We start from the raw sequence: 11585 nt of genomic DNA, 5'->3' as shown, positions 1-11585 counted from the left end.
CTCTACCTTGCCTCTGAGCTCGGGCAGGTCGCGGGTGGCAGCTCGGTGAGCTCGGCGACGCCTTCACTGCTTCTTAGCCGGCTCGGCATTGGTGCTGTTGGCCTTGGTATTATTGAGCTCGATGGGCCCAGGGAAATGCTCGGACGACTGTCGGTAGCTGCGAATAGAGGGACCTTGTTCTAGGTTGTCGCCCAGCACTTCGAACCAGTTTTCGGCAAGCAGAGGTTCGAACTGCGAGTGCTAAGGTGATACCGGCCTAACCGGCTGGGAGGCCTCCGACCTAGCTGCAGGCTGCAAGGCGGGGGTAGGGGGTCTTTCCTTCCTTCAATGGGGTGATACCGAGGTCTCTCCTCGGCGGGAAGGAAGTTCACTTCGGTGGTGAGGCTTGGTTGGCTGTGCAGCTGGATGCCTAGGAGGAAGGGAAGGAAACTGTTGCTGATATTGGTGCTGGGACACTTGGTGCAGCACTTGTTGCTGGTGGAATTGAAGTTGCTGGAACTGTTGAATTTGGGCCTGCATGGCTCGCATGCACTGCATCAGGTCTTCGAGCTGACCTTGGCTGGCAACCGGAGGGAGGATGGTGGGTTCCGTAAAGGTAGTTCCAACGGCAGAGGGTAATGGAACGGTCACGAGTGCCACCATCTGGGGGGTACCTCGTCCACGGAGAGGGGGATAATGAACTGCCCGATGCAGACGGTGGGTAGCTGGAGTTGTTCCTCTGGGGTGTTCTAGCGTCTGGAGTTGCTGGAGGAAGCCATCATGATGATGAGTTCTTTAAGGGAAGTTTCACAGAAGTTAGAGGAAGGCCTTTTGAAGCGTTCCCACAGACGGTACCAAATGATGCAGCACAATCTGGGCACTCCTATCTGGTTGAGAGTTGGCTCCTAGCAGTGATGGACAGCACCTGAGAGGAAGAAGAAGGTGAAGGGTTCCCTAGGAGCTCTCCCGGAGGGAACATTCCGATGGCTAAGTTAGAACTCTGGGGAAAACTCAAAGAAGACACAAAGAGTTAAGAGTGATGAAAGTGCTAGCTTCAATACCTTTGCTTTGTGAGGGTTGGGGTCCTTTTATACCAGAGCTCGGTCACATCAGGTGTAACCGCCACTGCGATATTTCTTTACTAGGTTTACAAGAATTTCCCTACAACATTGCTTCAATTGATTTCAAAAGAGTTGAGGTTTTGATTTTTTTTTTTGATTTTTTTTCTGAAAAGCAAATGCAGAAAAACACGACCTAAATCAAATTTTAAAACGCAACCTAAATTCTAACCTAAATCCCCTCCCCCACACTTAAAACTTACATTGCCCCCAATGTAAGGTTAAATGCAAAGAAAGGGCATAAAAACTAAACTAGAAATGTAAAAACAAAAAGAAAAAGGGAAAAACAACTTCCCTATCATGGATCCTCTAACTCTCGTGGTCGCAGCTTTCGGTGTGCTCCTCTTTCATCCATCATGGGCGGGTTCAAATTTGGAATAGGGGCCTGCAAAATAGATGGAACGAGTTTTGTGTGAGCTGGAGGTAAACTAAGAGTTATAGTTTTAAAGGATTCCAACTCAAAAGTCAAATTTTGCAATTCAGGATTCAACCCAAACTCCTTTTCTTCTTGTTGTAATTGATCAGGCCCATTGTTAAGTGCAACTTTCGGTGTGTCTTCATCATCTAGTTCAAAAGTTTGCTGCACTAAAGAGTCAGTAATATCTATAGAAAAAATGGAATGTGCATAGGACAAATCTAACTCTTCCTTCATATCCAATTGTGCACTTAATTCGAGCTCCTCATTCATATCTTCTTCTTCAAAAATTTCCTTATTGGAACTCTCAGGTGGATCTTGTTCTTCCTCTTCTTTCTGCTCTTCATCCAATTTCCTTGGCGAAGCAAGTTGTGAGCAATTCCTTTCCACTTCTTAGCACCATTGCACTAGCACTCTCCTTGGGATTGACCACCGTCTATGATGGTAGTTTTCCAGAAGTTTGTGCCTCCAACTTGCTAATAGAAGTAGCAAGTTGACTGATTTGGTTCCCTAAGTTTTGGATGCTGGCCCTTGTTTCCTGTTGGAATTGTTGAGTGTTAGTCGCTAGAGACTTAACTATCTCATCTAAAGACATACCTGAACTTGAGGGTTGATTTTGGGCTTGGGTAAGTGCTGGAGTTGGAGGTTGTCTGTTGAAAGTTTGAGGCTGGAATCTCTGTGGCCCTCCTTGATTTCCATAACTCAGATTGGGATGATCCCTCCACCCAGGATTGTAATAGTTAGAATAGGGATCATATTTGCATTGAGGTTGGCTAGGAAATCCTCCTACGGCATTGACTTGTTGCATTGAATCATCTCGCAATGATGGGCACATGTCCATAGGATGCCCAGGAATTGAGCATATGCCACAAACCGCAGTCGTTTTTAATTGCCCTGCAGCCAATTGAAGAATCAAAGCAGTTAGATCAGAAATTTGACTTTCAAGATTAGAATAGCTTACCTCATTAACACGTCTGATAGCTCCATCTGTTCTTGCTCTAAATTGTTGAGAGTTCTCAGCCATGTTGGAGATCAATTGCCAAGCCGCCTCAGGTGTTTTGTCTTCTCAATTTCAGAAATATATTCAAGTTCACCTTTTTGAGAAAAACAAAAGAGGTTAACACAAACAGAAGGCACAAAGCTAAGAAATTAAAATAGCTCCTCGGCAACGGCGCCAAAATTCTGACGGGTTGTCGAAGCCCTCAAAATTAATGCTAGTCCCACAAGAAATTTGAAGTAGTAGTGGTACTAGGTCGAATCCCACAGGGAGCTAAGGAATAATTTCCTAGCTGAATGTGCAATATAATAGAGTGGGAAAATTAAATAATTAAAATTTCTAAAAGAACAAGAAAGCAATAGCAATACCAAACAAGAGAAATCGGTCTTACTGAATTCTGATTCAAGGGTCCGGATTGATCAATTTGTCATCGATCATAGGTAAACCTTGGCAGTCTTGCAATTCAAGCATTTAACCTTAGATTTATTAGGATTGCCATAATAAACCTTGTGATTTCCTAAATCAGCTGACCAAACCCAGCATTCGATCAACACTTATCACTAATCGACTGGGTACAATAACGCTCCATATTAACTAGTGATAGCATTAAACATTGTGAAAACAGTTAAACCAAAATAACAATAATTGAGATAGTTGCAAGTATCAAATCTTGTTCCATTGATTCCCTTTAGGTTAAAACATGTCAATACATTGATCAAAGGCCGTCACGAACAATTGACCCAGAAAGATATTAACCTAATTGCTACATGTACCACTATTCGTGACAATTACGGATCACCAAACCATGGATAGCAGTAGGAAAATCAATATTAACTAATTTGTCAGACTAATTAACATTAACATCCATAGAGAATATTGGTGGGTGCCGAACCCAACCAAAGATAAATAGTCTTGCTCTGGGTTAATAATTTGCAGATAGTGATGAGCAAGGTCGTTCTCCACAGGGGTTTGGTGGATTTATTTCCAAGTAGATGGATTAAGGGGGGTTGTAAAGCTAAGGAAAATAAGAAAATAACAGAAAATAACAGAAAACAAAGATTAAATCGATGGGAGATGGCTTCCGGTTGAAGGGACAAGTTCAGCTTTGATTCGTAGCATTGATCCTTGATGCAAAGATAGATTCATATGCTTATGAATAAATTGGTTATAGCTATTAACAAGCTCTAACATCCAGCCTCTACTCTTATTATTCGACAACCAAAACAAGCTCTTTGATTGCTTCCCTTATTAATAGGCAGTCCTAAACAAGTTCTTAGAATTTAACCTATTAATAGCATTAAGAGGGGAGAGACCCAATTCTGGTCAGCGATCTCACAAGCTCGGATCGTTTAAACCAGATCATATATTTTTCTAACATAGATCGAAAACTTTTTTGCAATCAATTTATGTTAGTTGCCACCATGATCGAACCTACCAATCATATACGAAACTGGAGGTTCAATCGGCCATGGATTATTTCCATTGAATGAGCAAGGGGCCCTTCCTGCTTAATCAATAAAAATAATCCTCACAGTTAATTCGCAGAAAACATATGAATACCCATAAACAATGAACTGAAATAAAAATCAATTAGATCTCACAATGCTTACAAAATCAAGGCTTCCCTAACCCTTCAACCAGAAATAAAAACTTACAGACACCTCATGATGAAAACGTAGCTTCTAGATGAGAAAGGGGCGAACTCTTGCTTCTTCCTCCTTGATTGCTGATTTCTCTCTCTGAAGGCTGAAGCTCTCTTGGAGGAAATTGATGCCTTGTGTGCTGGTCCACCCCCCTTTTATATAGATTTGGGGAGAGGGCTGCTCTCCAACTCCCTGAAGGAGATTATCCTCAAACTGGAAAGTCCTAGTCTAAATTGAACTTATCCTACCTAACTCTTATCCCTTATCTTTCTAGGATTACAACTTGAGAATTTAAATCTGATAAAACTCTTTTATTGAGATCACATTCAACTTCTATTCTAATGGGACTCTTGGATCTTGAAATCGAACTGGGCTTCTCTAACAATTCGGGCTTGCTTCAAGACTCTTCTACGAAATGGGCTTCAGCTTGTGAAATGGGCCTTGCTGCGAAATTGCTCCGACTTTGGGCCCAAATTCGTCTTCGATGCGGATCGATTCTGTCAAAACCCAAAACATAAAAGTTGTGGGCCTTTTCCTTATCTTTCCAGTGCTTCTTGAAACCTGATTAAGTGCAAAATACTAAATATTGAGGGGTAAAGATATGACAAATTTTATTCTCATCAAATCCCCCCACACTTAAACCTTGCCCGTCCTCGGGCAAGTCAAAATTCAAGTAAAAATAGAACAAGAACTAACTAGCTATCCTACCAATTTTTAAACTCAACTCTCCTTCATCTTTCTCCACAAATATTCTAGGTTTATTATTGTAAACCGTTAAATCAACAAAACCGAGTCATACATGACTCATTCATCAGTCAATCCAATTTTTGCTACTGCAAACCAGGTAGTAAATCAGGGAAAACCTTTTTATCTTCTCTCTCTTTTTATTTTCTTTTTCTCTCTTCTGAAGAAGTGAGTGCATTTTATGCTCCATCTCACTTTTGGATTACTTGGTCAGTAGGTGCATTTTATGCTCCATCCTACTGTTTGAATTACTTGGTCAGTAGGTGCATTTTATGCTCCATCCTACTGTCAAATGACTTGGTTGGTAGGTGCATTTTATGCTCCATCCTACCATTTGTAGCAATGGTAAAGTATTTGCCCTGTTTACTTAAACCTGAATTTAGGACTAGCTAAAAAGGGATTGGCTTCAGAAAGGTCGTGTACTCCTTAATTGTGCCTCTTTACTGGGTCCACAAGAATTTTCCTAAAATATTGTTTTAATTGATTTCAAAAGAGTTGAGAGTTTTTTTTTTTTTTTTGAAATGAAACTGTTAAAGCCTGTACCCCCCCACACTTAAGACTTAATAAAAGGTGGAAACTAAAAGAAAAACAAGTGGAGAGAAAAAAAGAAAAGGAACAAACTTCCTTGATGCGGTGGAAGGTGGGTGGGGAGACAGAGTTTCATGCCCTTACTCTGCATAGGTCGGGCTTTCGAGGGGTACCTCTTCCACATTGTATACCTGAAATCCTTCATAGAAGGGTTTTAGACGGTGCCCATTTACCTTGAACTTTTGTCTATGGTCGGACTCTGAATCTCAACTGCTCCATAAGGTAAGATGTTAGTAACAGTGAAAGGTCCAACCCACCGAGATCGCAACTTACCGGGAAAGAGTTTAAGCCTAGAATGGAAAAGAACTTTCTGGCCAACTGAAATATCTTTCCTTGAGATCATCTTGTCATGGAAGGCTTTTGTCTTTTCCTTGTATATTCGAGAGCTCTCATAAGCATCATTGCGGATCTCTTCTAGTTCTTGTAGCTGCAACTTCCTCTGTTCTCCTGCCTCATCCATACGCATGTTGCATTGTTTGACCGCCCAGTATGCTTTATGTTCCAGTTCCACAGGGAGATGACATGGCTTGCCGAATACCAAACGGTAGGGAGACATACCTATAGGAGTTTTATAGGCTGTGTGGTAGGCCCATAGTGCATCATTGAGTCTCAAACTCCAATTCCTCCTTCTAGGGTCAACCGTTTTTTCAAGTATGGATTTTCTCTCCCTATTGGACACTTCGGCTTGTCCACTTGTTTGTGGGTGGTATGTAGTGGAAATTCGATGGGTGATATTGTATTTCTTGAATAGAGCTTCCACCACTCGGTTGCAAAAGTGAGTGCCTCGGTCACTTATTATCGCCTTGGGCATTCCGAACCTAGAGAAAATGTGGGATTTGACAAAATCTACAACAACCTTAGCATGATCAGTCCGGGTAGCTTTAGCTTCTGCCCATTTCGAAACATAGTCCACAACTAGTAGGATGTAAACATTACAGAAAGAGGAAGGGAATGGGCCCATGAAATCTATACCCCATACATCAAATATTTCACATATCAGTATAGGGGTAAGTGGCATTTGGTCTTTATGGCTTAAATTACCTGTCTTTTGGCATTGTTCACAGGCCTTGCAGAACATATAAGCATCATGAAATAGGGTAGGCCAAAATAATCCACACTCTAGTATCTTACGTGCTGTCCTCTTTGGGCCAAAATGGCCCCCACAGGCATATGAATGGCAGAAGTGAAGAATGGAGGGGATTTCGAGGTCAGGCATGCACCTTCGAAGGACCTGATCGGAGCATTGCTTCCACAGATATGGGTCATCCCAGATGTAGTACTTGGCATCGCTTCTTACCTTATCCCTTTGAGCTCTTGTCAATTCTCCTGGTATGGTTCTAGTAACCAAATAATTAACTATATTTGCATACCATGGAGTTCCTTCTTGAATCACGAAAAGGTGCTCATCTGGGAACTCGTCTTTCAAGGGTGTTGCCTCTTCACTTGTAGTCAGCCTACTAAGATGGTCTGCAACCAAATTTTCTGCACCCTTCTTGTCACGGATTTCGAGGTTAAATTCTTGTAGCAGGAGAATCCAGCGGATAAGCCTCGGCTTTGCTTCTTTCTTGGCGAGCAAATATTTTAGGGCTGCATGATCAGAATAAACAATCACCTTAGTACCCAATAAATATGAACGGAATTTTTCTAAGGCAAAAACTACAGCCAAGAGTTCCTTCTCTGTTGTTGAATAATTGCATTGGGCAGCATCAAGGGTCCTCGAAGCATAATATATTGCATGAGCGACTCTTCCAACCCTCTGTCCCAGAACAACACCGATGGCATAATTGCTTGCATCGCACATAATCTCGAAGGGAAGATCCCAATTCGGTGGCAGGATGACTGGGGCTGAAGTCAACGATTCTTTCAGCTTTTCAAAGGCTGCCCTGCACCCTTCATCAAAATCAAACATCACATCCTTCTGGAGTAAATTACATAAGGGGCGAGTTATCTTGGAGAAATCCTTGATGAATCTCCGATAGAATCCTGCATGTCCAAGGAAAGAGCGAACTTCCCGAATGTTCGTGGGATAGGGCAAGGACTTAATAACATCTACTTTTGCTTTATCAACTTCGATTCCCTTAGAAGAGACTACATACCCTCGAATGATGCCCTGGTCAACCATGAAATGGCATTTTTCATAATTCAGCATGAGGTTCTTTTCTATACACCTTTCAAGTACCTTTGTAAGGTTAGATAAGCATGGATCAAAAGAATCCCCATACACTGTGAAGTCGTCCATAAATACCTCTATAATGCTTTCCACATAATTTGAAAATATACTAACCATACATCTTTGGAATGTGGCGGGAGCATTGCAGAGACCAAATGGCATGCGTCGATAAGCAAAGGTACCGAAGGGGCAGGTGAAGGTAGTCTTTTCTTGGTCCTCAGGTGCAACTAGAATTTGATGAAACCCTAAATAACCATCAAGACAACAATAATGAGATTTGCCAGCTAGTCTTTCAAGCATTTGATCGATAAAAGGGAGCGGGAAGTGGTCTTTTCGGGTTAATGAATTCAGCTTCCGGTAATCTATACACACCCGCCACCCATTTTGAATTTGGGTAGGCACTAACTCACCGTCTTGATTTTTGACCACCGTCAAACCTGTTTTCTTCGGGACTACTTGTACCGGACTTACCCACTTACTGTCTGAAATGGGATAGATTATCCCGGCATCTAGAAGTTTTAAAACTTCTTTCTTCACAACCTCCATCAGTGGTGGATTTAATCGGCGTTGGGCTCCGATTGTAGGTTTGGAGTCTTCTTCCAAGAGTATTTTGTGCATGCAAGTAGATGGGCTTATCCCCTTGATATCAGCTATAGTCCATCCGATTGCTTCCTTGCGTTCCTTAAGTGCTTGAATTAGTTTCCTTTCTTCCAGTGCATCGAGTTTGGAGGAAACTATCACAGGTAGTGTCTCCCCCTTGCCTAGGAACATGTACTTTAGGTGCTTTTGTAATGATTTCAACTCCAGCTGGGGTGCCTGCACAATAGATGGAAGGAGCCTTGTGTGAGATAGGGGCAAACTAATGAAAGAAGAATTATGAGAAAATTCAAAAGAGTTCAGTTCAGAAGTCAAAGTTTGCAGTTCTGAATTCAGCATAAACTTCTGCTCTGCTCGTTGCAGTTGATCAGGCCCATTGTTAAGTGTAACTCTCAGTGTGTCTTCATCTTCTAGTTCAAAAGTCTGCTGCACTAAAGAGTCAATAACATCTATAGAGAAAATAGAATGCGCATCATTAGGGTATCTCATGGCATCATAGATATTAAATTTAATGATCTCACCATCGAATTCCATGGTAAGTGTCCCCTTATGCACATCGATTTTTGTTCTGGACGTCTTAAGAAAGGGTCTTCCTAGCAAAATTGGGGTCGAGTTGGAAGAGTTATCTTCTTCCGTGTCGATCACATAAAAATCACCAGGAAAGACCAAATTATTAACTTGGACTAGGACGTCCTCTAAGACTCCCTTCCGGTATGTAGTAGACCGATCAGCAAGTTGTAAGATCACGCCCGTTTCTCTTAATGGTCTGAGATTCATGGTTGTATAAATAGAATGGGGCATGACAATTATTGAAGCTCCTAGGTCTAGCATAGCTTTTTCGATCTGGACATTTCCTATCTTACAGGGAATGGTAAACATACCTGGATCCTTGCATTTAGGGGGTAGTCTTTTCTGGAGAATGGCTGAAACATTTTCTCCTATATGGACCTTCTCATCGCCTTTCAGCCTTCTCTTAGTTGTGCACAGCTCCTTGAGAAATTTGGCATAGCGGGGTACTTGCTTAATTGCATCAAGGAGGGGGATGTTTACCTCAACCTTGCGGAAGGTCTCGAGAATGTCTTTGTCTTGCTCCTCCTTCTTGGATTTTGCGAATCGGCTAGGGAAAGGTGGAGCGATGACTATGGATTGGGGTGGCTTTCCGCTTGAATCCGTTTGGGATGGTGTCTCCTTTCTGGTTGAATCTTTTGATGCTTCTTGATAGGGTTCATTCAGTTCCTTCCTGCTTCTCAACGTGATAGCGCTAGCATTTTTTTTCGGGTTGGTCGTGGTCTGAGAAGGTAGCCTCCCTGATGATTGGGATTCCATTCGACTCATAGCTGTCGCTAGCTGGCTGACCTGATTCTCCAGGTTTTGGATACTTGTCCTCGTCTCCTATTGAAATTGTTGAGTATTAGTTGCAAGGGCTTTCACAATTTCATTGAGAGACATACCTGAGTTGGGAGAGGCTGAATATGGTGGAGCCGGTGGCCTGGTTTGTTGCTGATGTTGGAAGCCGAAGGGCTTGGTTCCATAGTTCAGGTTGGGATGATCCCTCCATCCTGCATTGTAGGTGTTTGAGTAGGGATCGTATCTCTTTTGCGAGAATCCTCCAACAGCATTAGCTTGTTCGTAAGGTTCATCTTGAAGCATAGGGCACATGTCAGTTGGATGTCTCGAAGTTGAGCAAATTCCACAAGCCTTCACCATTTGTGTATTACCTGTGGCCATTTGACAGACAAGAGAGGTCAGGCTTGCAATTTTCTGTTCTAGGGAGGAGATGTTTACCTCGTTAGTATGAGTTGTTGGAGGATTGAGCCTATAGCCGAACTGTTGAGAGTTGGCTGCCATGTTTGAGATCAACTCTCTTGCTTGTGTAGGCGTTTTGTTCACCAACACTCCTCCGCTTGCTGCATCGATCATACTCCTATCCATTGGTAGTAACCCTTCGTAAAAATATTGGATAAGGAGCTGGTCTGGAATTTGATGTTGTGGACAGCTGGCACACAGTTGCTTGAATCTCTCCCAGTATTCGTAGAGAGTTTCCCCATTGAATTGTCTTATGCCACATATCTCCTTTCTGATGTTAGCAGCTCGAGAGGTTGGGAAGAACTTCTCAAGGAATTGCCTTTTCATATCATTCCACGTGGTGATGGAACCGAAGGGTAGGTAGTATAGCCAATCCTTAGCCTTATCAGCTAGTGAGAAAGGAAAGGCGCGTAGTTTGATCTGTTCCTCGGTAACACCTTGAGGCTTCATGCTTGAGCATACTACGTGGAATTCTTTTAGGTGCTTGTGAGGGTCTTCGCCTACAAGTCCACGAAAAGTAGGGAGTAAGTGTATAAGACCTGATTTAAGTTCAAAGGGTATCGCTAGATCTGCATATTCGATGCAGAGAGGTTGTTGGTGCAGATCCGGTGCAGCTAGCTCTCTAAGGGTTCTTTCTTCGTTGTTGTTCATGACTTCTTCTTCAGAATGGTTGGATGGCTCAACGATTTCTGCAGCCGACTTCTCTCGGAAGTGGGGAGTGATGTTGATTGGTTGCGGCGTTGCTTGGCTTCTTTCCTCAAGCGGCGAACTGTGTTCTCGATCTCAGGGTTGTAGTGGAGTTCACCTACACGAGAAGAGCGAGGCATAAACCAAACAAAAGGAAATAAACCTACTTAGAACGCCAATCCTCGGCAACGGTGCCAAAATTTGGTGGATGCCGAACCCAACCAAAGATAAATAGTCTTGCTCTGGGTTAATAATTTGCAGATAGTGATGAGCAAGGTCATTCTCCACAGGGATTGGGTGGATTTATTTCCATGTAGATGGATTAAGGGGGGTTGTAAAGCTAAGGAAAATAAGAAAATAGCAAAAAATAATAGAAAACAAAGATTAAATCGATGGGAGATGGCTTCCGGTTGAAGGGACAAGTTCAGCTTTGATTCCTAGCATTGATCCTTGATGCAAAGATAGATTCATATGCTTATGAATAAATTGGTTATAGCTATTAACAAGCTCTAACAGCCAGCCTCTACTCTTATTATTCGACAACCAAAACAAGCTCTTTGATTGCTTCCCTTATTAATAGGCAATCCTAAACAAGTTCTTAGAATTTAACCTATTAATAGCATTAAGAGGGGAGAGACCCAATTCTGGTTAGCGATCTCACAAGCTCGGATCATTTAAACCAGATCATATATTTTTTTAACATAGATCGAAAACTTTTTTGCAATCAATTTATGTTAGTTGCCACCATGATCGAACCTACCAATCATATCCGAAACTGGAGGTTCAATCGGCCATGGATTATTTCCATTGAATGAGCAAGGGGCCCTTCTTGCTTAATCAA

At 42.3% G+C, this 11585-nt stretch overlaps 1 protein-coding gene across 1 annotated transcript; it reads right to left on the bottom strand.

Moving 5' to 3' along the window:
* Positions 1 to 4183: 4183 nt before the first annotated feature.
* LOC148801421 (uncharacterized) lies at positions 4184 to 10922 on the bottom strand. The gene is given in 1 exon segment (XM_088901748.1): positions 4184 to 10922. A coding segment is annotated over 1 exon segment (5055 nt). The 5' UTR covers positions 10709 to 10922; the 3' UTR covers positions 4184 to 5653.
* Between the last annotated feature and the right edge of the window lie 663 nt (positions 10923 to 11585).

Source organism: Nelumbo nucifera, chromosome 3 (genome assembly GCF_055504915.1).
Source record: "Nelumbo nucifera cultivar China Antique chromosome 3, China Antique-T2T, whole genome shotgun sequence".
NCBI classification, from domain to species: domain Eukaryota; kingdom Viridiplantae; phylum Streptophyta; class Magnoliopsida; order Proteales; family Nelumbonaceae; genus Nelumbo; species Nelumbo nucifera.
The sequence above is the reverse complement of the archived record's forward strand: the minus strand, read 5'-3'. Positions and strand labels throughout refer to the sequence as shown.